The 27,992-nt window shown below is 42.1% G+C and overlaps 1 protein-coding gene across 2 annotated transcripts; it reads right to left on the reverse strand.

Annotated features, from left to right (window-relative positions):
- Positions 1-99: 99 nt before the first annotated feature.
- Positions 100-27,992, reverse strand: WIPI2 (WD repeat domain, phosphoinositide interacting 2). Of its 2 annotated transcripts, none has more exons than XM_032197263.1 (12): positions 27,700-27,992; positions 18,181-18,263; positions 13,827-13,996; positions 12,462-12,558; positions 11,744-11,841; positions 11,173-11,265; positions 10,328-10,398; positions 9,299-9,406; positions 8,342-8,506; positions 7,252-7,359; positions 5,888-5,985; positions 100-5,009 (listed from the first exon to the last, which is right to left on the reverse strand). In XM_032197263.1, exons 1-12 carry the CDS (start codon positions 27,771-27,773, stop codon positions 4,897-4,899), a joined length of 1,278 nt encoding a protein of 425 aa, XP_032053154.1. In that variant the 5' UTR covers positions 27,774-27,992; the 3' UTR covers positions 100-4,896. The 2 variants fall into 2 exon arrangements, with proteins under 2 accessions (XP_032053154.1, XP_032053153.1); XM_032197262.1 differs by having other exon boundaries at positions 5,855-5,985.

The raw sequence follows: 27,992 nt of genomic DNA on the forward strand, positions 1-27,992 counted from the left end.
CTGCTAGCAGTCGGGCTGGGGCCACAGCACACATCCAGCACCCCCAGCTGTTATCCAGCCCCATCCTCAAGCAGCAAACAGAAGGAAGAAGACACGGAATACTTATCACAACACATTTAATTTCTTATGCAGTTATAAAATTACAAAGAGCGATGGGCTAGCAGTGAGAACCAGACACTTGGTGAGGTGGAATGTTAGACAGATTTTTCCACTTATCAACAGATATCGAACAGAGTCAGACTGCAGGATGCAGTTTTTTTTTTTTTTTTTTCCTCCATGTGCAGAAGCAAATGCGAGAGCAAACAGATCCAAGTAGAGAAAGGGTTGAGCTAATGCCCCAAAGAAACCCAGAGCTACAGGTTTGGGAACAACTCACCGCTCCTGAGAAACGAGCCGGACACATGCAAAGGCAGCAGGGGAAGTCAGCGCACAGATCGCTGCAGCCACATGGCCAAAGCCACAGCACCAAGACACCCGCGATGAGCACAGCTGTAGCTACCTGCAAGCCAGGATTAAAACTTCTTGCCTGTTATTTTCAAGGCAGCGCAAGATGGGATTTGCCAATCTGAAGTAGGTTAAAACAAAGGCATGTCACAGTCCGAAAACCGGGGATTTACTGAATTCCTTTGGTTGTGCAGCTGGAATCTGGAAGGGTTTATTTACAGTCTGAGCCATGCTTTCTTCTTTGCAAGCCTCTCCTGGTGCAGCAGATTCCAGAAAGACAAATGCCTGCTCTGCACATGTGGAGATGACACCGTGCCTTGCACTCAGTTGTTAACAGGTTAAATCAAGGCGACTGTTAGCCAGGACACCTGGAGCACAGAATAAAGCTTCCCAGATCTCCGCAGAGATTAATCCCCACCAACGCTTTGGACAAAGACTCCCGTTGCTCTGCGAACAACAGCAGAGCATCTGCACGTACGAGTGGTATATTGAGCAGCTCAGCAACCTACGAGGAAGGAAATTCTACAGTCTTCCTGCATGTTGCTTTGGTGCTAATGCCATTATTAGAGCCGAGAAAGCACAGCATGGGATGTAACAAAGCGTTCTGCTGATCGGCTTCTCGGGGCTCCGTGCTAACCTACTCACAGAGTAGGTTCATTCAGTTCACTCCTCCCTTTTTACTATTACACGTAGGTCAGACGCACGTTTCCTTTGTGGAGACACCTGTCACCGCGTTTACAGCTTTCCCAGAAATTTATTTGCATCCAGGCAGACTTGAAAAAATCACCTCCCCCCAACAATTGCTGTAGAAATAGGCAGAAGAAACTCACTCAGACAGGACCTGAAGCAGTGAGGTGCGTGCACACACCTGGTGGCAGAGGGAGTGCTCACACAAACCGTCCTGCTGAACAGGGACTCAGAAGGAACAGTTTTTTTTTTTTTTTACTAAGCTCTGTATGCTTTCAACTTCCTCCTCCTCTCCCAGGCCCGGCCTTTTAACTGCTAGATTTATATCTATCACTTGTATTTTGGAAACTGTGACATAAGAAGAGCCCAGAGCAGATAAAAGCTTTCCACCTCTAAACTTGAAAGACATAGGGTAAACACAGATGTTGAGACAGCAGCAGAGTACACACACTTGCTACGTATTTGCACATCAAGAGAAACAGCTCTTTCCCTGCGGTGCTCGCTGGGAACAGATCCCACTGCAGTTTAAGACCTGAGTTTCCAATTCCAAGATTAATGTCCCCCCCAACTTCCCCAGCTTTGGTTGTTTGTTTGTCCATTTCTGTACCCAACGCTCTACTGAGCCAAAAAGGTTTTGAGAGGTGCAGCCAGAGAGAGACACACACAGAAGCAAAGCAAACGTTGTCCTTTCGAGGAAGGCCACTGAAACAAGAGGGGTTGTAGAAGTGTTCCCGTATCGCGTGACTGCAAGCCCACAGCCACAGCACAAGGCTGCAGCCTCCTTGGCTCACGCTGGGGAATCCAGGGCTGTTGGACCACCAGGACAGAAATGCTGAGCACCACCTGAACCATGGAGCATAAGAATTCAATTGCATGCTCCATACTCAGGTGAAGAAACGGCTGCAAACAGCAGTTCTGGTGTGTTTAAGAAAAAAAAAAAAAGCATATATATCTTTGTGTCACGGGGCAAAACCCCATCCTGAAAGGCTTCTAACTTTGGTAGCGTACTACAGCAGGGCGATTAGAGGGCCTAAAGCCATCAGAGGGAAATGAGATTAATTATATTTTATCTGAGGAGAAAGCTTCACATCCTCATGCAATGAACTTATACAACACAATCGACTGTCACCACCCTAAATACACTGTCAGTTGGGACCAGAAACCTCCTGCTCCATCCCAGCAGCTCCACGTTGGTCACTAACCCCTGAATATTTCTGATCTTGCTCTCTAAGAAGACTTTCCCAGTTAAAACAGGAAAAAAAACTTCCAGCTTTTAGGAGTGGACCAAGCAGGGTGTAGCTATTGAGCAGTCAGTGGCACAGGAGGGGTGTACTACAGCACATGGAAGACAACAACAGCAAATATGGGATTTCCAACTCACCTACGGAAAACAAGCAGGTGTAAAAGTCAGGATACTGGTTTTAACCCTTTCTTAGTGTTCTGTTTTTAAGCAATAAAATTAGTAGACAGGTTAAACGTGATAGCAGTCCCTTGCTATGCAATATGGCCTTTGTTACAACTCGAGTTGTAGAACTTGTGCTTAGCAGACCTGTGTTGGTTACGCGTGTTTGCTGCTAACTCGACTCGTTGAGTCTCTGCCAAGCCTCCAAGTATGTTACCAGGAACATTCCCAGCTTTAGTCTGGAATAAGCAGACATCTGACAGCTCCTGCGTGGTTCAGTTTGCCAGCAGAGCTTGCTGAGCTTATATTTACTTCAAGGCTTGTATTTTACTCTGCAGTTATGAGCTCCACAGCAAAGCTGATAGCACTTGTAGTAAGAAAAACAACAACAAAAATAATTCCAGACTATGGAATTTAGTTGTCAGCCAGAGCTTAAATTCAAGAGACTTGATGAGATTTCAGCATGGCTCAGCAGTTTCCTCTGAACGTGCTGAATTCTGGAGAGGATGCCACAAGCCAATCCAGCCAGCTATTTAGGACGGTCAAGGGTTTTCAGGGAGTAAACAAGCCTGATCCCTTCTCTCCCACATGTTTGTCTAAGAACATCTGTGCACACTAACAGCAGCCTCACCGATACAGGCAGCTCTTTGGCAGGGGCTATCATCATCTTCTGCTCTTTTAGATGAAGGGGAAAGCCCACCTTACCCACACAGGGCTCGGGGGACAACTACCTGCTACCGCTTGACAGAAGCCTTGTTAACAGTACCAAATCCTAAGAGCACCCTGCCATCTAGTTTGGTAAGGAGTTCAACAGCTGGAGTATTCAGTTCAGTCCAGGCCCCATCCTGTTTTCCAGATCTGCAATTTCCTTGTCTACTTCTATTCGTATTTCTTTGTAAGTAGTCAGTAGAGCAAAGGAAGCATCCCACATTACTACACAAAAGGCAAAGCAGGCTCACTTTGGCAAAGTAAAGTAACACTCACCAAGTACTTTGCTAATCATTTACTCACTACCTGTTATCCAAGACTTCAGAGAAGGCACATTACAACCCTAAAAACAGACTGCAGCACTGCTCAGCCTTGGACAGCCCTAGCCACAGTCAGGGCAGTTAAGGATTTATTCCAAAGCTGCCAAAGAAAAACAGTCCTTGGAGAGCATCACCAGAGGTACTCCAATAAAAGGAGAAAATAAAACAGGAACATGATTATCCAACAAAACAGAACCTAGAAGATAATTCTTTCAAAATCATTTATATTTACATCAGTATCTGGAAAAAAAGTCCTGAACCTTCACCATTGGAGCAGTATGCTCAGCCCCAGACTGAAGAGAAGCAAGAATTAAGAATTACACCCTCCAGCTGAAAACCTTAAGGCTGTTTTAAGTAATGGGGCTGTCATACTCTGTGCAGTGACTTCTATCCAGCCTGACAGAATCATTGCTTTGGATAATTAAAAGTAGTATAAAAAAAGGTTATTGCTACTCTGCCAAGGAAACAGAACAACTGACAGGAGAGAAAGTGCATTTGAAGTCTTTGTCTAAAAGAAAAAAAAAAACACAAAACCAAACAACAGCTACCATAGGCTACAGACACCCGAGCACTATAGGTGTGAAACAAGTCTCTAGCAATTCCTTCTTCATTCTAGCTTTCTTCCTACCGCAACTTTTTTTCTTCCCTGTAAAGGCACTTTCTGTATTCTACATCCTCATGCAGGGAAACATTTCCAGTTTTCCATCCCAACAAACAGAACACTCCCACAAATACACAACATTCAGAAGGAATTTTAATTAACAAAATGGTCCAGGAAAGGGGAGGGAGAACCCAAAAACAGGCCAATGCATTTGAAAGATTGCATGTCAGTCACTAGGTATGCCTGCAAGCCCATGCACAGGAAACCTTTTGGACCTTTGTCAGTGCAGAACTAATCTCAGCTTCCAGAACCACTTCTCTACTCCTTCCTTATATAAGCTAAATATTATATACATATATAAAAAAAATACAAACTTGAGTTTGTTATAAAGTGGCTTCTCTCTCTCTCTCCCCCTCCTATGCTTGCTTGGCACATGAACGCATGCAAAGCTAGTAGGCTCCGAGGGCTGCACAAACAGCAGGTTTTGGCAACAAAAAAGAAAAACAACAAAAAACACAGCTAAAATAGATAAGCAAGATTAAAAGCCACTGAATTGAAAACCATATATTTTTCCAATGGTATAGAATTAGAACTACAGCTACGACTTAAAACGGTAAGAGTCTGTCATCCTCTCTCCCAACTCATGTCAAAGTTCATAGCAGCATAACACGAGATTCCTCAAGAAACATCAAGCCAGTGTTCTCTGCTTCAGGAGTGAGTTCACAGGTCAAAGTTCAGTCTGTCCGAAGGATCATGGGGGGATGCTCACTGTCTTCATCCAATCTGAGCGAGTTGGTTTCATCTTCCAGGCAAGCTCCACCCACAGCACCCAGGTCTTCCGTATAGGCTGCAGGGAAAGGGATTAGTTCAACAACCAGCACCACAAACCAAGGCTTGGATCCAACAGAGTCAGGGATTCCAGCTGAAGTACCAGACGTTATTTGCAACAGTTTCACTGCCACCCTATGTTTGCCTTCATCATGACCATGTTTCTCCAAGCAAAGAGCAGTTTGTGATCAAACTTTGCAACTACGCAGCCTGCGTGCAGTGCACGTTGTTGCTTTAGGCAGACTGATGTTTTTATACCCTTCACCCTTTCATTACAGCTGCAACTGCTGTATCGAACAGCTCTATGTGCAGTTGAAGCACCAACCTGAGTGCTGTACAAGGATGGTAAGAGCTGTATGCACGGGCTCCACTCACGTGGAACTCCAGCATTAGACAAACACCGAACCTTTCAATTTCATAGAACAGCAAGGCAAGCTAAAAGGTCACAGTTCCCATAATGGAACTATAGGTTAACACTTAACCAAAAAAACACTTAACCAAAAAAACAACCTAAAAGAACCCCTGTGACTATAATTCAGATGCTTTGTTCTGCACCCAGACCTCCTGCATGAAATAATTGCATTACAGCATCTGAAGAACCATTCAGCAAATACTGCAACTATTACTGAAGTAATTGACCACAATTTGAGACAAAGCTCTACCCAGAAAATAGTGAAGATGAGCAGTTTATCTATAGGAGGCTACTGAACATCACAAGTGCTCTTTTCCAGCCACTCACCAGTGCTTCACATCACGCTCATAGCTATGAAAAGCTCAGTGTTGAAGCAGATGAGCTCATGCAGCCATCTAGAATGATGCAATATGCAGAGGTGCTCCCTGCCCCATTTCCAGCCTTCTCCTTACCATGCCTTGTGGGTGAGGAAGGCACATATGTACCTTTAGTCACAGCAGCACTGTACGTCTGCGCTACCAACGGCCGGTCATGGGATGCAGACTCCAGGATCTCGTTGGCTGGCTCCATGCTGCCATCGAGCCTACCAAGCAGAGAAAGGTTAGCTGGAGAGGTGATCTGCCTAGACGTAACACAGCTTTCCTTGACAGCTACGCAAGGATATCTCATTAGGCGTGCAAGAATACATATACACATGCAACAGGAGAGATATGATCCCTTCAGGGATGGCAGTTATCTTTTCCAATTGCCTGTGCTCTGTTGTAATGCAAGGGATATTCCAGAGGACTGTCAAGAAGGCATCTCTGTGAATATATATTCATATTTAATTTCATATTTAACACTGAATACACATCAGCAACAAGTTTGCCTCTGAGATGACATGAGGACCTAAACCCTGCTAACTGATGCTAGGAAGAAAAAGACTCAAAGAACAGTGCATATTTTAAAGAAAAAAAAAAATAATCAGTCATTCCTATCAGCAAGGTTACAGATTATTTCTTGAGCTCTGTCCACAGCAGAAGCTGTTGCCTCACATACATATCCTGGAAAACACTCTAGTGAAGGTATTAGAGCATTTCAGCTATTACAAACCTGATAAAAGCTTCTCTTTACCAAAGTTCACTTTGTTTACAAATGAAACTGGAGATCGTGTCTTAAAACTTTCAGATAAAGATATTATTTGTAACCAGTACCGTAGACTTGACCAAAGTTGCAAACCTGAATTGTCATCATAAGTTTTTGACTTTAAGTCTATGATTGATCATGTAAGTAATCCAACTGTATTTCCCTATCTGTTCCCTTCAAACCTCAGAAAACAACAAGACCTTGCATATTTTCCCTTAAGTCTTCTACAGTACTGCTACAAAACATTACTTCAGTGGCCTATAGGCAAAGAAGTTCAGTAAGGACACCTGTAGAAAGAATACAGACAAAATTTCACAGGGCAGATTCCCCTGTGTGAAGCCAGAGTTACACATTCTCATATCTCTGTAGCCACTTCACTTATTGATGAAGAGGATGGTGTCAGACCTTTCAAGTTCTTGTCAAAGTAACTCAACTCAAACTGCCTAGTAAGAGGAAATAGGATCGGACAGCTAACAGCAATTGATTTTTCACTGCAATTGGACAGCGCTAAGTTTCTGCTGGAAAAGCGGCGCTTAGTGTAGAAGATATTAAGAAGAAAGGCCCGGGGGGATTCTGAAGTTACTCATTCATGTCAGAGGTTTCAAAAAATAGGTTAAAGAAATGAGCTCTAAGTTAGACTTCTGCAGCATGAAGCTAAGTTTAAGAACAAAGCGGATTTTGTGAAGAAATAAAAAGCATCAGTCCTCAGCTAGTGCAGACTTACTTGTGCTGCTTCATTAGTGTGCACTCTCCTCCTTCTTGGGGGTCTAGGTTGTACATGTAGAGATACCCATCAGCAGCTCCCACCAATAACCGAGGGATCTTCTGGATTCTAGAAAGATTTACGGGAGATTAGTAAAAGTTTGTGTTTTGTATCAGCATGCTCCACTCCCCTCCTGAGATTTTAAGCCATTATTTTCCACAATTGCTTCTAGATGGGGAATATTGTTAACAGTGGCATAGACTGAGCACCTAGGAAAGAACTGCATATATAAAAGCAAGGCATAATCACAATGTGGAGCTAATAGGATGCCATGGGAATCAAGCAACTTATACATAACCCAGGAAAGCAAATTGAGACGTTACCATCCTTTTACTAGCTTTGTGCAACTCTAGAGACAAATATTCTAACATGAAGTATTTACTTATTTCAGAACTGTTACAAGGTTTAATCATTGCTTAAAGCATGCTTTGAGATCAGAGGAGAGAACAAAAACATGAAATCCATTTAGCATAGAATCTACAGAAACACACAAAAAAGTTCACTACTGCTCAGGTTATTGCTTTGGTAGCTGTGCCAAATAGGCCCTGCCCTTTGGTGAAGGCAGAATAAAGATTAAAGTTGAGAACTAAACGTAATGAATGCTATACAGTTTTAGAGACAAGAATAACAGGAACATGCCTTCAAAGATTTCTTTAACCGTTACTCTGGACTGCCTTATTTTGCAACTGACACAAAATACAGCATTATTTCCCCTAGCACTAATAGAAGCAAATGCCTTAAGCCTATGCATCTGTTCTCAACAGCCTTCTTTCAAAAAGAAACGACATCTTTAAACAACACTTAGAAACAGTCTATTGCTGATCCAAATATTATGTCTTTCCCTCTCCTCCTCAAAGGACTGTGAGATGTTAGCTCCAACATACAGCTTTTAAACCAGCGGAGGCTTTGAATGCACTGCAGGTGACCCACTGCTCTGTGTACTACCAATTTTGACAGAGATAAGGCGTGTCCCCCAGTGTCAGCCTCTGCACAGCTCAGCGTGGCGACCCAGTGAGTGGGTGGTGAGTGCAAGCTCTGTTTCTTTACTCACGTGGCAAGTGCACAGATGTTTTTGTGCCCACAGAACGGCAGGCGGACTGTAGCAAAGGCTCTACCCTGGTTGAACATTTCTGTTACTTGTGAAGGCAGATAGCTTGTGGAGGCCATCAGCACTTTTCCAAAGTAACCTGTCCAGGTTGTAGGCTCTTCCTGAGGTCTACAGGTTAGAAGAAAAAAACAGAAAATCACGTCTAACTTTGACTTCACATTGGAGAGAAAGTTGTGCAAACATTTTGAAACATCTTTTCATTTTCAAAGATATTAAATGGTTATTTGTTTTTCTTCAGAGATAAAGAACACCTTTGAGAACTCAATACACTCCATTTACGCTACAGGGCATGGTGTGTCCTGTAATATCCTCAGCCTGTTGCTAAAACACGTTCTATTGGAAATTGATACTTCTGTTTATACAACTGTATTTCATAACGGTTATTATACAAGAGTGAGATCTATTACAAGGTGCTAAACTTCAAGGTTTTATTCAACTGTTTAATCAGTAACCAACCACTTACACAAAAATATAAGTAAAACTCTTCTCAAATCATAAATAGAAATGTTTTACAACATGGTGCCTTTTAAAGCCCTATAGGCAGCTGGAAGATATTGTTGAGATAAGTCTTCCCATACAGATGGGAGAAGAGGTAATAAAAAAAAAAAAACACAAAACAGTGGTCATTGAAGACATTCAACTGCCCCCACATTCTTCTGCCAAGGATGCCCAATTCCCCTTTGTCAGAAATACTCTTCCTATTCATTAGGAGAACAGCATGCACATCAGGAGCAGCTACTGATTCATAACCGACTCGTTATGCCCTTTACATTATAAACGTGTTCAAAGGAAATCTGTCCACACTCTGACTATACTCAACAGGAAGAGTTTTCTCCAATTTGTAAGCCTTTTCCTTGGAGACAAAAAATAAAAAAAATCTACGGCACCTCTGAAACCTACTTTTCTTTCACAGTCTCAAGTTTGAAGATATGCACTGTCTCCGTGTTACTGGATGCAGACAGAAACATGCCGTCCATGCTGAAAGCCAATGAACAGATGCTCACACACCTAGGTGGAAAAGAAACCAAAAAATACTGAAGCATTATTTTTGACATATATTTGACATTATTTTTGACATTCTAATGCTGCACTAACTGGTGAAAGCAAAAGCTCCTGTTAAATGACTCATGGCAACTGATTTAAATGAGAATATTATTCCTCTATTTTGGTAGGTAGGAGCCCTTCTGCACATTCACCACTAAGGAGCTCCATAGCGTTCACACCAGTTGTTCTGCAAGAGCTGGGAGGGACTGTAGCTGCATAGTAAAATCACCTGCAATTTCTCTCAGAAGAAGAGGAGCATGTGACTTGCAATTAAGCCAAAGCATATGGCTTAATAATTAAGCAGATTCTTCAGTCACCACTGCTTTGTAAATAAAAGAAGTAACTCTATAGTAAGCATTCTCTGATGGCTTCTTAATGCACTTCAGGAGCAAGATTCCCCTTAATGACATTTAATTGACATATACTAGACGTTGGGGGTCATCTAGTAAAAATTTGAACTCACTCTTACCTCTGCATAAAGTATTTTAGAGCTACAGAGTTACTGCTACCACAAACTACAGTACCGTGTCACAATGACTTGCAACGGCCCCGGTGCTAGCAGGATTTAGAAGAGCAGGAAAATTAAACACATTGATTCCACTTGCCATAAGAATACAGTATCTTACAAAAGGTGGCCCACTTTGAACAAGTTCTTTACCAGTGAATTTCTAAAATGCAAGAGGAAGTACAATTCTGGCAGGACTGATTTGCAGAATAAGCAAGTCTAAAGTTGCAGGCATTAAAACTGTAAGTGTTATAAGCATACAGGCAGGGATGGAAGAAGATGACAACAGGCAAGAATTAGGATGATAGCTCAACTGCACAGCATACCGGAGATCTACTGTAAAGGACAAGCTTCTGATAACTACCCTGGCTGAACTTTACCTCTTCACTCCTCTCCGGAATTCAAAGAGTTTCTGTCCCTCTGGAATGGAAAACACTCTTATCACTGTCCCCTGGAAGGGGAAGAAAAAATAAGATCTTTCATTATCATTTCAAGTTTGTGCATTGTGCATTAGCTCTGGTGAGCAGAGTACATACCATTCTGCTGTTAATTTACCATAGTTCATGCACCCCACATATTAGCATTAAATATTTTCGGAGCTTGTTTGAAGGATGTTTGAAGAACCAAGAAACTATAAGGTGGGAGCTACTAATGTACAGTACAAGCTTTGCATCAAGAACAGCTCCTCTTATTAATCTTTATCATGAAAATGATCATGTTAACCACAAGTATAGTTACCTGGATGTCTTTGGGCCTTTATCAGGTGAAATCATGTTACATCTGTATAGTTTAAGCTTATTATCCAAGAAGCAGAGGCTTCACACTTTGTAATTTATACAGTTCACATAGACCATTTGTCATCATGTGCCAAAGTCAGGCAAAACAATTCTCTCTTTTGACTTTAACTGTCTTGTTTTCATTAGGAAGATAGCATCAAAGGAATGCAACTGATTCCTAGTATGCATCCCACACTAATGGGAAAAACACTTGGAGGACTGCCCTGATTACAGCCAGATTAAAATTTAAATAACCTTATTATCCAGCATTTCACAGCATGGAAGTTATGTCAAACATCATTAACAGTTTAACTTAGATTTGTTGTTATAACTTTAAGACTTATTTTTTGGTATTTGCACATGGTACTGTGCATGCTTAAAATGAAACTCGTTTAGACCATTTTAAGTAAGTTTATCATTGCCGGCAAGTCAATAAAAAGACGTCTTACCTTTTCTGATGCAGTGGCAAGTTTAGTACCACTTGCATCAAAAGCCAAAGCAGCCAAGGGACTATCATGAGCTGGGATCATATTAGCAGCTCTCTGCAGGAGCAAAACGATAAAATAGAACCTTAGTAAAGCACAGGTTAAAAGCTCCATGTTCACAGCTTAAGCCTGCATATGTAAGAGCTGTCAGGGCAAGTATGAGCCTTATTTACGGACAACTGCTTCAATCTGTTTCAGTAACTGCTAAGCAAAAGTACACAAAATTATTACTGAAGCATATGTGTAGAGAGTTCAAGGAGTAGCAGGCTACTTAAAGACAATTCAAATAAAAGTGACTGTCCATTTATCTGCTCCACCCATTTGCTCAACTCTTCTCATCAAAGCTAGTAGTCTTACTTTCCTTTGTTGACATTCTGTGATGCCTAGGTATAATGGATACCTAGGTAAAACGGATACTGCAGATTGTCATGGATGGACCAATTACAAGTGCCTAGTAATTCTCCTCTGAGCAACTGAAACTATTTCCAAAAACTGCAACTTTAGAAATGGAAACAGCATGCACAAAGACCCTTACCAGATTGATGGTGTCAAAGACCTGTACTTCTCCAATAGTTGCACTCCCTGGATAGGCCAGGTAGCAGTTGTCATTATTTATTGATAAAGCACACAACCCTAGAGGGAATTTAGAACATAAAAAAACAAAACCAACAATGGTTAGAATGAGGCAAATTCTAAAACTTATACAACAAGCTTTCTATGTTCAAATATTGCAAAGATCAACTCAAATCATTCTTCATTGTACCAACAGACACAGAACAGGGAAGAAAAAAAATCTCATCAACCTGCAACGCATCTGTTCAACACAATTATTAACAAAGCCTAATAGAAAGTATAATACTGTCAGAACTACAGTAACCAATGAAGTAGAAGAAATTCCCAAGTATTGCCCTGACTCCTAAAGCATTAACCTGACATAGTTTTTATCTGTACCAAGCACTGGCAATGTGTAGCTTGTAAGTATCTGTATTGCTTCCTTATGATCTAAGATTGTAACCATAAGCACTAGGAGACTAGAAAACTGGGAGAAAGCAGATTAAGGCAGTCTGCTGTTTGTTCTTGGAAGCCTCGTTGGATCGAATGGGTAGGCTTTAAGCCAATGCTCACATATTTATTTATAACTTCAATTTGAAAATAGAATTAAAGAGTGCTACAGTACCATGTTGGAAATGTCATGTGCAGACAGAACACGCTTTTCAGAGTAACACTAGCCTCTGAAAACAGGATTGCCTTACCTGCAGGATTGGGAGGTGTCTCCCGGATTGTATGCAACACCTTCATGTCTCGTATGTTGTGTATATATAGAGACTCTTCCAGACATACTATCAGCCTCTAGATGTGGGGAAGATGAAATGGTGACATGAAAAGAGAGTTTATATGGAGTTATCAACCCTATAAAAAAATTTGTATCCAAAATGCAGCAGGCACCTTCCAATACAGAAAAGGTTGTACCCACCTGATGGGAAGGAATAAGAGTCTGACAGAAGATGCACAAGATACATCTCTTGGCAAGGCTTCAACAGCGCAATACTACACTCGGTCACTTGAACTGACCAGTGCACTCGACTTTTCTCAACCATGCTAGTGCAAATTGATTTAAACGAAAGTTATTTGTATTACTAGATCAAGTCAGCAAGCCAGAAACCTTCATCTACACCTATTTCATTCTTATTCTTTACCTGCCCATATGTATTTCCCCACCCCCAAGAGGCCAATTCACATGTGGGCCCAATTTCCTGCTTTGGCTAAACAAAAATATACAAGGCTTTTTAAACCCATTTATAGACCCTATTACTCACTCACACTCATTTGTAATTACTCACAGTCAGTTGTGAGGACTTTTTTGTTGTTTTAAATTAAGTTCTTCAGCATCTCATTTACCCTTTGGTGACTAGATCTGGACGACTGTCTCACAAGACATTGTTCCTTTAACACTACCTCACGATGCCAGAAGTCAACTCAGCCACCCTGTCCCTTATGATTTTAAACAGGAGTCCCATTCTCACACCCCGATTTTGAGAGCGGGAATGGACATTAAGATAATTTCATCCTTCAGATGCCATTTTCTCTACTTTGAGTGACATGGTTAAAGACAGAAAATTATTTGCAGAAGAGCCTACCGATGACTTAGTACTACTTAGCACCACCCAACTCAAAAGACTTCACCAATTCAGTGATACCATTTTCTAAAAAATTCAAATTATATTTAAAAATGTTACAAAAAAGCTAACAGAATTTGAAGTTTTGTCCCGAGCAGAAGCTGTTGGCTTCAGCTACTTTTACAATTAGGATCACAGGACAATTCTGGCTGAAGGGGACCGTGGCAGGTCTTTAGACAACCTCCTGCTCAAAACAGGATCAGCCATGAGGTCAGACCAGGTTACTCACGACATTCTTTCTAACGAAACAGATGAACACAGCACCAAAAATTCTTAATCAAATACCGTTACTCAGATTCCACAAAATTTTACGGAAGCTACAGGTGGAAAAGTAAAAATTAATTCCAAACAGCAATTCTGTCACCCAAGGAAAAATCACCAGGAAGTGCCAGCACAAGATCCACAGCCCCTCCCCTTGTTTTCACTTAAATTATCACTCACCTGCCTATTGAGTTTGACAGCCAAGATGGTGTTGGAGTAACTGTAGTTGCAAATCTCTGTCCCCTTCTTAAAGTGACAAACTTTCAGCTTGCGTGGAGCCTTAAGGCTGACTATGGCCACCAGACTACTGGAGAACAGCCTCTCCACTATGCACACGTCTTCTGTGTCAGCTGGGGAATCACAGGAAGGGAAGGCAAACAAAATGCAGGTGAGATTTCAGGGATGGACAACGATGTGTATGTATTAATGGGAAATACTGTTTAAGAAAATACAGTTTAAGAACAAACATTCTGGCACAACAGCTCAGAGATAAGGCAGGATGCAGGACAGGTTTCTAGAGCAGAAAATCTACCCGGTGAATGCCAATTCACAAAGGCCATTTTTTTTCCCCAGGAGTCATAGAAGTTTGTGCTTGAGAAGTGTCTACTCCCTGGTGTGCCAAGATGCAACTGGAAAAAAAAACATCAAGGAGACCAAAAATCAAGTTGTCAAGTTCCAGAATCTTATAATCTTCTCTAATCTCTGAAGAAATCTAGGTAAGCATAGGTGTTCCCTTTTTTTTCCCCCTAAGGCAATGCTACACACGGAAATATTTCTGATGACAAAAAAGTTTCTGCACGTCTCCATGAAGGAAAAAAAAGATTACTCAAAGAAGCTGGAAATCTCATTTGTTCTGAAGTCCCTCCACCAGCTACCCCAGCACCTGTGTTTCTCCTCTCGTGAAATTTTCCTCCAAAAGCCCCCCAGACAGTCTTCACAGCACTCTAGGAAATCAACAAATACACTTCAAACCATTATGGTGGCACTCCGAGCACTTGAAAAGTCAAAGAAAACTGAGAGCCTACTCCCTTGCTGGATAAATGGCAGTCAGACACAGAGCTAGCTGTACGTATGCTTTTGAGACTAAAGCAGAATGTGCAAAAAGCTATTGCATGTCATGAGAAAGCAGGGGAGCTTTCCCACCCTCTGCATCTTGCCCGCAGCTGCTGGCTACATCTGCCCTTGCAGGGCTCCCCTTACAGGGCTGAAGCAAGACAAGCAACTGGAGCCTTTGGCATTGATCCGTGGAAACAACCGAACTTCTCAGAACTCCGTGTCTGGATTAGGTCAATGCTTAATGCGTCTCAAACAGTAAAATTGCCAGAAAATAAATACATAAGTAACCTTATTTCTGAAGGCTTCAGTTGGCACTGTTCTCATCACCTATGACAAGAAATCCCTGAAAAAAGTTCTGAGAATGTAAGAGTGTTACAATGCCACCATAATGTGATACATCTGTTTTAAAAACGCCCAAAGAAAGCAGTTATTTCAAAAAAAAAAAAGAGCTGAAAATATTTAAATTCTGTACATGAGAGCAAGAGTGATTGAGCACAAAGAAGCAAGAGCCTTCTTGTGGCAAAGGAGCAGGTTTATACTACGCATTTTCAGTCTTCCATGCGACATAATTGACTTTTATCCAAATCTAATAAACAATATGGTATTTTTCCAAAGAAGACAAAACTGTTCACAGAGGCTTTGAAAATTCAATTTCCTCACTTTCGCAAGAGGGATAATGCATTTTAGAAACGACTTTGTTTTCAAGGAATTATTCTCCACTTTCCTGATGTCACACACAACACATGAAAAAGAATAATATAAAAATCCACTTCAATAACCACACGCACAGACTTCTAAATGCAAAACTCCATGCTCCTTGAACCAGGCAAGTAACATAAAAGGCTCTCAAACATTTTACAGCACAGGTTATCAGTTTTCCATCTAAGCTGGGAGTCCTTCGTACTAATGGCATCGTTTTATAAGAGACAGAGAAGACTGGCACACGAAGACCCAAAAACAGAGCCTGATTGCTCCCTGCTCCTTGGGGGCTAGGTGGAATACTCAGCTTCTTTTCCCATTCAGGGGCAACCACGTTAAGAGACAGCTGCTGGGACTTGTTGCACTCCCAGGAAGGCAGGAGAACTGGTATTTCAGAGTAGGAACAATAGCAGAGATCAAATAGAAATGCTGTCCCACACTGCACCGATGCAGATTAGCCAGCAAGGAAGGCATGCAGGAGCACTGTCAAGAATTAAGCTGCTAAAGGCAAGACAAAAAAAAAAAAAAAAAAAAAAACAGAACCAAAAAACCCCCCGAGTTTTCAACAAGGAAAACACCTAAAAAGTGGAGACATGCCTGGAGTCGCATCATAAAGAGACTTATTACACTATAATACGGTCACTTCTGAGAGAAAGTCTTTGTGATAATCTTTTAATTAAATTCACTTTAAAAATACAGGATGCACCCCTGTTCCTTTGTCTTCCCCTAACAGGAAGGAGTGATAAAAAGAATCCCTTCACAACTGCCAAGTCATGTACACCTCCTAATGAGCAACCATTCGAGTGAAGTACCAGGCTGTACTGCACACCCTATGTCCAGCTGACCTAAATTAATCATATTTTTAATAGCACCAGTTAAGTTCTACAGCAATGCTGCTCATCAGGTTTTCTTTTTCACCCCGTTTGTATTCTCTCCTTTACGCCATGCAAGCGAGGATTACCAGCAACTCAGACCGAAAACACAGCAAGAACAAAGAGCAGAACTGCAAACTGATTTAAGCAGCAGCAGCGAGGGAAGAACAAGCAAATACGTAACAAGATTACAGTTTCATAAACACAAGCATGCAGCATCACAGACAAGAGCTGGTTAGAACCAGCTAGATTACGATCAGCTGTGCTTCTATTTCATTTTTAATCCGGGAACATGAAGCAAATTATAAACATTCATTAAGCCTTAAAGCACCCTCTGATATAATACTTTTTTCTACAGATGGATCAACTGAGCAGGGAGTTTGATGATTTATAGTCACAGTAAAAGTCAGTGATGGGAGCAAAGAGGCTTTCCATTCTTTTCAGTTGCTCTTTCAAACACAGGACACCTAGAGTATATTTTATAGCTTACTTCAGTCACCTACCTGAAAACTTGTAAACCAACCACGTGGAAGAGAAGGGTCCTTAAAACTGCTCACCCAAAATGATGTTAAGTCTTCAGAACCCCTTACAAAGTGAACTGAGGGGCCATGCGTGATGGTGAGGCCTCAAAATACCTTTCCTTGCTGACCGGAGGTACCCAGAACACAGGACACCCTCCAGCCCTGTGCCAAGGTTACAGCCTTGAACATGCACAGCTGGCAAGCCCCAGAGTGAAAATTATTTAGCTGCATATAAAAAAAAAAGTCAAACACTTCGATGTATGCCCTATGAGCAACCTTTATCCCATTTGTACTTTTTCTTTCAATTACTATTAAGAAGCAGCAGCTCTGTGAAGTTCAGTTCAGCCTCCCTCAGTATGTTTATTCAGTGTCTCACGTAACAGGAATCATCTTCACCGAGCCTCTGGGGGTCATATCAGGCCAGATACTCCAAGTGCCTACCATGCTACAGAAGTCAGGTACCTAAATTCAAGAGCCCCAAATGGAATTCAAGGCACCCATTAACCAGTACAACCAGACCGTGACTCAAGCAGGCAGATGGAGCTGCAACGCAATTTAACCTGACCACGGGTACCTAATTTGAACTCCACAATTACTTCTCTCCATTAACTGTACACAGAAACAGGCAGTCACCAGAGATAATAGGTGATCTGAGTCACACACCATTTTCAAATTTAAGATGCCACAGGGTCAGGTCACAGGGAATGGAGTCTGAAGACCACTCTTGTGTGGCATGATCCAGTAGGATCCTAGCATAAACACTGACATCACAGCTACAGGCACTGTTCACATGGAGTTTATTCTCACTGTCAGCTCAAAAAAAAAAAAAAAAAAAAAAAAAAAGAGGATGAACTGTTGGCAAAACAGGGGATACCACTTCTCAAGGCCTCCCTCCATGGCATCTCATATGGTGATCAGTTATTGGAATTTAGATAGTTCAACATTTTGGATGAGTAAAGTTGCAGCTATCATGTTCAAAGATTAGGATTTTTAAAAAATAAAGCTTTTTTTTTTTTTTTTTTTTGATAAGAGTGTCTTAGTGGTTGCCTGCCCCAACAGCCAGTATAAAGACCCAAAAGCCACCTGCACAGGCAGATTTTTTTTTTTTATACCCAGATGCTATGTAACCTTACTACTGGTCATAAAAATCAGAAAAGCAAAGAGTTTTTCTCTTGGCTATTACCAATTTTCACAGGACACCAGCAAGATTTAAATATCTAACACTGGCAATGTTTTGCCCTGCTAGCAGCAATTGTTTCGTGTTTGTTATTTCATCATACACTTAAGGATCATCTCATGTGACTTCAACAATCCATGAAAAAACGAAACGTCATCTCTTCCTAAAGTCAACCAAGGGAGTAAAAAAGAAAAAAAGAAGATACTCACTGCATTCATAGATCTGCTCTAATTTGTCCACAGAAGAGAGAGAGAAGAATTTGTAGCCTGATTTACTGCCAACCGCAAGGGATCTGTAAAAGAAACAAGTCCGTCAGGAACATAAACTACATCAGCTGTGAATTACCCTTGGACAGATTCTTACCCTCTTCTACACCTCCAGCTAGGTTAGCTCAGTAAGAAGAGCGATTAAAAAGCACCAGACAGATAATTTCCTGAACTCTGAAGAGGCCAAATAGCTTCAGAATTACCCCAGGTGTGGAATCCTACTTCACGTGTGATGACATTACAGCTCACAGCTTACAGCCTACTGCCCAGCTCTTACCAGTGATTTCCCTACACAATTCCCCACAAACTGAAAGCTTTAGTGTGGAGGGAAGAGGACATGAATATTGTAACGCAAACCAATTACATCATTGCCTCACCATGAGAGGTGACCTGCAAGACCTTTTCAAGTGAGACTGTCTGGGGATTTTTTGCACTTTATACTGTAACCTTCATCAACCACCCCAAGAGAGTTCTCATATAAAAAAAAAGGAATTAAATACTGCCAGCTCTAATTTTCTCCGGTTTTACTTGATGCTATTCTAGCATCTCTGCAGAACATTGTTACGTCTCAGTCGTACAAATACTCATGCTGAATCTTTAATCAGAGGCTCTCTCAGAAACGCTAGTCGCTGATGTTAAACAGATTTTAACAATAGAATGTTAAAAAAAAAAAAAAAAGGCTACGAGCTCTTCTTTCCACCATTACTCAATTTTCACACTTAGCTCATACACCAATTGCTTTTCCAGTCAAAGACAGGTCTTAAATTTTTTGCTAAAAAAAAAACTTCAGGCGCATCTTGCAGCTCTTTAAACACCAAAGCAGCGGTCAATGGCACGTTATTTTCCCCTCACCACGTGAAGGATGATTTTATGACATAGAAGAAAATTAGCTGTAAATATAGTTGTACAGAAGTGTGTCACTATGTTTACAGTTCATATATTTTTTTACTGTCATGACATATGAAAATAAACTGATTAATTTCCTATAAGATGCATTTCAATATGCCAAACTGTGGCAAGTGATTCAATAAAACGCTCAGACCCAGTCCTGCCCATCACTATGCCAAATTGTCCTTCTCAGCCCGTCAAGATGCTTCACATTTCAGATGCACTAATAATTAGTCCTGCATTTACAACACAGATCCACAGATTTCTTGCTCTTCCTGTATTTTTTCTTATGGCTCCGAAGTGAGCCCGTTTTAGACTTCAAGGTCCCTAGAAAATTAAAAACTGTTCCTAAGACGTCTTATCCTCCAACATTAAGATCCCAAGTTATAAAATCAACTTCTGCATGATGGTATAATGTTCTCTGCTAGCAAAATAAAAACCAAAACAAACAAAACCACATAAACTGGAACAGTCTGGTTAAGAAATTATACTTACGAAGATTTAAGCCCTCAAATTAAAAGATGCACCATCTAGGCAAGAGAAATAAGCTTCTCCAGATGCAATAATCACAACAGGGGAAAAAAGATATTAGGCTTCGAGACAGCACAGCTATGATAAAAACAAATTTTGTTGCTGCTCCTCTAAGTCACCCTTGTAATACGTTTAGTATTACATGTAGTAAAATACATTTATTCAGGCAAAAGTGGTACGTTCTGCAGGCTGTATCTGATTAGTTGCTGAAGACTCTGCATTGTTTTTCTCAACTACTTTTGTATAACTTGATGAAAATCCAAACTGTAAAAACATGAAAATGCAATTCAAAAAAAAAAAAGTTATGCATCTGCTTTTCTTAGCTCATCTATTGTGTCCCTCAAAAGAAAGTTTAACGCAGAATGACATTAGAACTGTCACTTCAGAGGTAAACAAGCACTCATCTGAGTTAAAAATAAATGGAGTCACAAGACTCCTTGCAATATAAACAATCTACAAAAGGCATAGGATGGATTCCTTGTGCAGAATTCCAGATTGCCCGAAAATATATTAAAACAGCTACCAAGTTGATTCCTGCACTGTATTTATAGCTTTAAACACCAAATAATGCTGCATCACTGAGTTAGTGACAGTATCGCTGAAACCAAGAAGCCCATTTTTCTCATCCTACTGACTACCTACACTCCATTTAAATCATTAGACTGAGTAAAAGCCCAAAGAATGAAGGCACAGAACAGATCTTTCCATCCATGGCAACTGCTTTTTATCATTTCTTTCTGGATCAAGGTGATGGTGAAGTCACAAAACATCTGTTTATACAGCAAAGTTTCAGTTTGTGTCAGCATAATTAAACCTGTTTCAATACACAAGCATGACTATAAGACCAACCGTTTTCCTTCTAGAACAGCATTCTTGGTTTTGGAGGGCTTTTTATCCCCCCCCCCTTCCTTTCTTTAAGGCACTCTCAAATTACTTCTTATGAAACTATGGGGAAAAAAGGGCCTTTTATACGTAGTAAGAGAATCCACTAAGCTATGTTATACTGGTGTAATCATAATGATTTAAATCCCCCATCTTCCCTCACACCAATATTACACTTAAGCCCTTAAGACACTCAATAGCTATCTAAATGACCAAATCCCACAAAACAAGTATCTAGGCAAAATTACCTCACCTCCTAAAAATGTGCAGCCATATGGGAAGAAAAATGATCAATAAGCCATTCAGCTAGTGCTCAAATGGACAGTGGCCAACAAGAAGATACTGTAGTTTATCAGAATCTCCTTTTACAGTGCGGGTGTTCTGCTTTATTATCACCAATTTTCAAAAGCTGAGGAGAGACTGAAATTGAAAATAAAATCAATATCCCCCCCCAAAAAATTGCCTTTTTTCTTCTAACATTATGCCACACCGGTATTTTTTAGCCTATTATGTGTAGCCTCTATTACAAGCCTGATTTGTAGACTTTGAGCCATTTCGTCATCAAGGTTTTCTACTCAGTACAAAATTACCAATATAGCTGTGATTTATGAAACCGTGTTTACTCGCTTTTTTCAAAGATAATACTGTTGTCTGATCCAAGATTACATAAATCTTGAAAGCATTTTCAAGAGCAGCTGTCATAAATAATTAAAACTAACCTCATCAGGCAACCAGTGCTTTGAGATGTTTCACACATTCATTTCAAGGAGCTGACATTCTCTCTAAGTGCACTCACCTAGAGTGGGAAATCAGCTGGTTCCATCTCTCCAGCTATTTTAAAACAAGTTTTTTCAGATGGGTTAGAAAGTGGTACAGGTTCTCTTTCGCTTCTTTAATATACATACAGAAGAAAGAAAACCAGTTTTCCCCTTTCCATATCATAGAGGACTTTAATTATTAATCAGAAAGATTCTACGTTAATCAGAATGATTCTACTAAGGGCAAGTCTCAAAGATTAAAATCAATTGCAGCTGCAGTACAAACATGACTCCAGAAGTTATTGCTATTTTAAATAACTGGTTAATTAAACCTACTTTCATTCCGATGCTGTCTCATTATACTAATGTTCCAACTCATTTCAAATCCAATGTAAATTTCTATAAGGAAGGAGCCTTTGGTGAACAAAGGCTTACGATGGAGAGGGGGAAAAAGAATAATAAAACAATAAACAATGAAATGACATAAGGACAGAATTACTGGAGGAGCTTACTTAACTTTTGCCTCTCAAATGGCTGCTGGAATCAAAGCTGTAACATCTTATAGGTATGTCCCAATAGAGAGGTCAAGAACATCAGTATTTGGGATAGGAGGTAAACACTGAAGCCCACACATTCCAACAGATTTATAAGGAACACTGAAAACCTACAGCTTTTCCCATTGCTTTTAAACTATTAAAAAAAAATCCCACAAATTTGCTGCTACAGCAAAAGGAAACCTCACTAGCCCATTACTTAACACAGAGCAATAGGCTGGGATAACAGAAAATTCATTCTCCAAGCAAACATCACTACTTTCAGAACACGTTTGTCCACACTCACACTGCACCACAGCCTCTCTCAGCCAGAACCATTAGGCAAGCCCACCTCTGCTGATATTCCCACTGCAACAACAGCAAGCAACATGACAAGCGATTGCTTCTCTCAGCTATCTTTCCTGAACACAAGGGCTACGTGATCTTTCTCTCTCTCCTTCCTTCTCTGTTTAAAGTCTCCTCAGAGTAAAGCTCTCTGCTGTCCTCAAGGACCACAAATGAATGACACCTGAACCTAGGAGAAATAAAAGCAGAGAATCACAGAATCACAGAATCACAGAATTTTCTAGGTTGGAAGAGACCTCAAGGTCATCGAGTCCAACCTCCAACCTAACACTAACAGCCCTCCACTAAACCATATCCCTAAGCTCTACATCTAAGCGTCTTTTGAAGACTTCCAGGGATGGTGACTCCACCACTTCCCTGGGCAGCCTGTTCCAATGCCTCACAACCCTTTCAGTGAAGAAGTTCTTCCTAACATGTAACCTAAAACTCCCCTGGCTCAACTTAAGCCCATTCCCCCTCGTCCTGTCACCAGGCACGTGGGAGAACAGGCCAACCCCCACCTCGCTACAGCCTCCCTTGAGGTACCTAAAAAGAGCGATAAGGTCGCCCCTGAGCCTCCTCTTCTCCAGGCTGAACAAGCCCAGCTCCCTCAGCCGCTCCTCGTAGGACTTGTTCTCCAGGCCCCTCACCAGCTTCGTCGCCCTTCTCTGCAGAAGTGAATGCTGAGTGCCCAACCCTCAGTCCTCTCACCACAAGTGGTTCAAAAATAAAAACAAAGACACTTTTAATACAAACATCACATGGCACTTATAATAAAAATTCCGCAACAAGAAGCACACTACACAACTTTAGAACTAGAAATGTTTGCTTAGAACACAGAATTAAATAGATTTAGTCAGGCAAAAAAAAGGGGGGGCAGCATTTAATCAGCAGGAACAGACATATGGACCGATACTTGTCCCATGTAACTCCATACATAAATGGAAGCAGAGATTAATGCTGACCTTGGAAATGAGGCTTATCGATGTTTTCATTAGGAACCCAAGCACAAGGATTTGTTTTGTCCTTTTGCGAGTAGTCTGTTTTCAAAACTATAGTGACTATTTTGTTTCTGAGTGCTGTTTCTTGGTTACTTTCTTTTAAAAAGGTGATTAAAGCTTCTCTGAAATCTGTTGATTTGCATTATGTCACTTTTTTTTTTTTGCAAATAGAACCTGAAGACCATTTAAGTTAATTTTTTTTTTTTTTTTTCCCCCAAGAGCTTTTCTCTGGGAATGTGTGTAACAACGTAAAGACAGTTTCACCGATTTTAACAGTGACAGTAAACTTTGAAATCTTCATGTTATATTTTGGTTAAAAAGCTTACCACTTCTCATGAGGCTGGACACGGATACATTTACAAAAACTTAAGCTCACCTCACAGACACATGTAAGCTTTAAAGAGCATAAAGGAGATGTGTAACATAATAGTTCTCCCAGAAGTAACATGAAGAGCACTCAAACTGAAGCAGCACTCTTACCAAATATCTATCATTAAAGATTTGCAACCGCTGAAACATACCTAGCACCAAGGTCACTGACACCCTCCTACTGCCCGGTTCTGCTAGGACTCCTGACTCCCAACCAGTTGCTTCATTTTTATCTGCGAGCTGGAGCTTCTGCCTCTCAGAGTGCCTGTCGTGCCAAGTTGTGCAATGACTGATTCACAGGGAGAAGCGTAAGGTCCAAAAGGAGCACGCTAACATCGGCTGGAAGTGACCTTCTCCCTGTTTTTACTTAATGAAAACGTATTACATCAAGGAGAACCCACAAACCGGCCGCTTCTGCTTTAGAGGTGGAGTGTTTTCAGGCAGAGTTCCAGTCCCAGCCAATAACTCAAAACCCTCAAGTAAATAAAGCTGAAGGCAACACGGAGTAAAGAGGCACGACAACCCTTGTAGTAACAGATACTACGCCACGAGACAATGTCACTACACAGAGCACCCATGAATGAACATGAAAAAGAACTTAAGCAGGAAAAAATAGAAAGCTAAAAGCAAGATAAAAGATTTCCCAGTTGTTGCAATTCCTGGCGACTGAAAAGCTATGGCAATTTTCATGTAGGCAATATTCTTTTAAGTACCAGCAAGCCAATTTCGGGAGTAAAACCCATCCCTAAGCTCACCTCCTTCCTACAGGAGGCAGTAATTAATTATCAAATCCTCCATTAAGCCCAGAAAAGATTAGGCTGACACCTATTCTTACCAGCAAGAACTATGATCTTTTTTTCTGATGCACAGCAACTGGCTCTGCTGTCTAGGTAAGCCAGGCGGATCTGAGCAGGCGTGGAGCTGGCACCTTGCTGGAGGTAAAAGCTTTACTGCAATAACAACGCACCCCTGTTATTTTTGTCCAGTTCTGTCTGTCAGCAAGTTTTCTAATTGCTGGAACACACCTTAAAACGTGATGCGAGCCCTGCTGGCTGGTGAGATGTAAACAAAGCTTGCCTTGCACGTGCTGGCCGAAACAGCGTGCAGTTGCTCACCTTGCCAGGCTCAAAAAGGGCTTCTTTTACTTGGAATATAAATTTAAACTAAGTCAGCTTTCTGAGACCCAGCACGGGAAAGTAGTTAATCCCCAGTTAGTTCTTTTCAGCTCTTCTCACCCAGTAAAGAGTGACCTTCTAGATACTGATAACAGCATGATAATAAACCCAGACGGCTGACCGCTTGTTTCGCTATTCAAACGAGAAATTAAGAGATACCATAGGTGAGAAAAATATAGATAAATCATCAAAAACTTTAGTTTAAGATGCGTAAGGCTTACAGTTTTACACGTGCTTTTTTCTTGACCAGATTTCTTCTGAGACACTATCAGAAAGACAGGATACCTGTTCCACATCATCCATCTGCCTCCTTTGTTTCAAAGTGGCCTTTTAAGTTATTCCTCATGATTTCAAGACAACAATATGAACAGGAGCCTTTTCCTATTTATATAGTCTCTATAATGGATATCTGAAAACCCCCAAAGATACTAAGATGACAAGACTTAGTACTCCAAGATTTTCAATCACAGAGACATACAGGCCAGATTAGGATCATGTAAGATAATTGAATCACCACCAAATCTCATCAGATCATCGCAGGGTGTTCTACATATATTATCTATACACACGCATAAACACACAGACACACACAGAGCTTGTTCTGCCCACACAATCGACATTCGAATGCTGAATACCAAAACCAAATTGGCTATAGCACAGAAACTGAGTAATACTTTCAGGTATTTATGAAAAGGACATGGGAAAAATAGCAAAGTTACACAGTTGAGGTTTAGAAAAGAAGGAAATTATTACTCCCTTGTCCTTCCCCATCTTCCTAACTCAAAATTAAAAATAAGTCACACAGAGAAATGTTTCAAGGTGTACAAGTTAAGGAAGGCCCAGATAAATTTATACTACATTTACTTCTGTTTTATTTCAGTCTCAGGTCTGGTCTGAAGGCAAGCCTGGCACTGTTTTGTTCAGAAGAAATGTATATTTTTTTGTCACAACTCAGTGATCTGTAAATACATACAGCTCTCACCAAAGGTAAGGTGCAACCAAAACCAGGCAGTTGCTTTAAGGAAGAAGTGGTGAAGCTTTTAGAACACCACGCGGGACAGCACAGTGAACCTCAAGAACTTCTATAATGACCTCTGTAAATCACAGCAGAAACAGGTGACAGATTTGCCAGGTGTGATGACTTGGTTTTATCTGGTAATGGGTAAAAAATGGATGGTATCTGAGCACAGCATGGGCACGCTTCATATGTGGAATGACAGCGAGCTGTGCATGGTACTTGATGAAAAACATGAAGAATAGTTGGAGAAGTCTTTGAATCAACATACTGAACTGGTAATGAGTTACTTACAAACGCACAGAAGACTCTCTCCCTCCACCCTGTCACTTATCATACGTTAAAGTCTCCTGCCTCAGGTCTATCCAGCTCCAGTTGCTCATCTCCACCCCAGAATCTCCAACATAACCCACAAAAGCTGGGTATTTCCCTCCTTGGTGTGACCCTGCTCCAGTCTTCTGGCCTTCAACATTCCCACCCGCTACAATCCACGATGAAGAGAGTCAAAGCTTTTACAAGGGCAAGGTACTGCTTGTAAGACTAACAAACAAGTTGTTTAAAAGTCACCACAGCACATGTGGATTACATTCAGTGATGCCAACCTGAGATCATTTCCTCTTACTCACTTCCTAAAATAAAACTCCTCCTTTCACAAGTTCTTTTGGTTCCTTCCCACTGGTTTCATCTCACTGATATTTAAAACAGCCAAATCCTTCTCCAGTGCTCTGCTTCCAACCACCAGCAGTTCTTGAAATGAAAAGCATCGCTCTTCAATACCCCACAGATGAATTATTATGCTCTGATCCAAACGTACTGAGACTGTCAAATAACAGCAGGATGTGTAGCATGAACAATCCGATCCTTTGTAGATTGAAACCAATTACGGAAGCTAAATGCAAGCTCAAGGACCATATGAGAAAGGCCTCTTTCAAAATGAAAACCCAGAAGAAGAACGAGCTCATGAAAATACCTTTACACCTAAGGCATGCTGCTTCACCAGAGAAAGCAGGTGAACAGACAAGGGCTGTATGAAAAGACAGCACCAGTGAGCTTTGGGACTATGCCTGGTAGCTCCTAGGAGACCTGGGTCTCTCCTACAGGCTGGGCATCAGCAGTAAGCACAAAGCACCCTCCCTATTGCTCCTGAAGTGCCGGAGAGCAAGGCTGAGCTCCCCTGGGCAACAATCAGGACGAGAGAGAAGGCACCGTGCAGCAAGCCCAGCTCGAGCAGCGCCTTCACTCTCAGCTGCACGTCCCCACGAGTGTAGCCTCACACCCTGCAGCTCCACACACAACCCTGGGGACACAGAGGTGGGGGCACGTGCCATCCGTCCTACCCCCTCCTGCAGTGAGGAAGCAAACCCCAGCCCCACAGCAGGGCAGCTCGGGGAAAGACTGTGGAGTGCTTGCAGTGGGATGGGGTGGAAGCAGCAGGGGGTGCGTGAGAAATGTCCAGCTCCTCAGGGCCTCTCCTGTCCTAGAGACCCCATCATCAGGGCCTTCCCTGCCCCAAAGATCCTGCACCCTACAGAACCCCCTGCTCAGGCCTCCCCCACCCTAAAGACCCCCCTACCAGGGCCTGCCCCAAACCCTTAAGACCTACCCCATCAGACCTTCCTCGCCCCCTAAAGAATCCCCATCAGCACCTTCCCCTCCAGGACCTTCCCTCCTCCCTCAGAGCCTCCCCCGCCCCAATGACCCCCTCCTCAGGGCCTCCCCCACCCCAATAATCCCCACCCTAAACACCCCCCTCCCAGAGCCTGCCCCACCCCCTAAAGACCTCCCCCCTCAGACCCCCCTCACCCCCTAAAGAACCCCCTCAAGGCCTCCCCCTCCTCAGCACCTCCCCCACCCTAAAGCCCCCCTCAGGGCCTGCTCCACTCCCCCGCCCCCCCCCCCTCCTCAGCACCCCCACCCCCACCACCCCCCATAAACCCCCCCACCCCTCATCCCACCGCCCCGTACGTGTTATCCTGGTTGAAATTAGCGAACAGCAGGTGCCCGCTGCCGGCCTCGCCGCTCTGACCGGCCAAGTTCATGACGGGACGCCACAGGCCTCACCGCCCCCGGCCGGCGGGGGCGTGAGGGAAGACGGTGGGCTACTAGGGACCGGGCCGGGCAGGGAGGAGCCCTCCTCCCTTGCACCAAGGACCGGTCCGGACCTGGCTCAGGCCTCTTCTCGCCTCAGCCCCGGCGGCCCCGGCCCCCGCTGAGCACCCGCGGCCTCCCCATGGCCGCCAGCGCCTTGTTTACGCCCT

The sequence above is a fragment of the Aythya fuligula genome, chromosome 15 (genome assembly GCF_009819795.1).
Source record: "Aythya fuligula isolate bAytFul2 chromosome 15, bAytFul2.pri, whole genome shotgun sequence".
NCBI lineage: Eukaryota > Metazoa > Chordata > Aves > Anseriformes > Anatidae > Aythya > Aythya fuligula.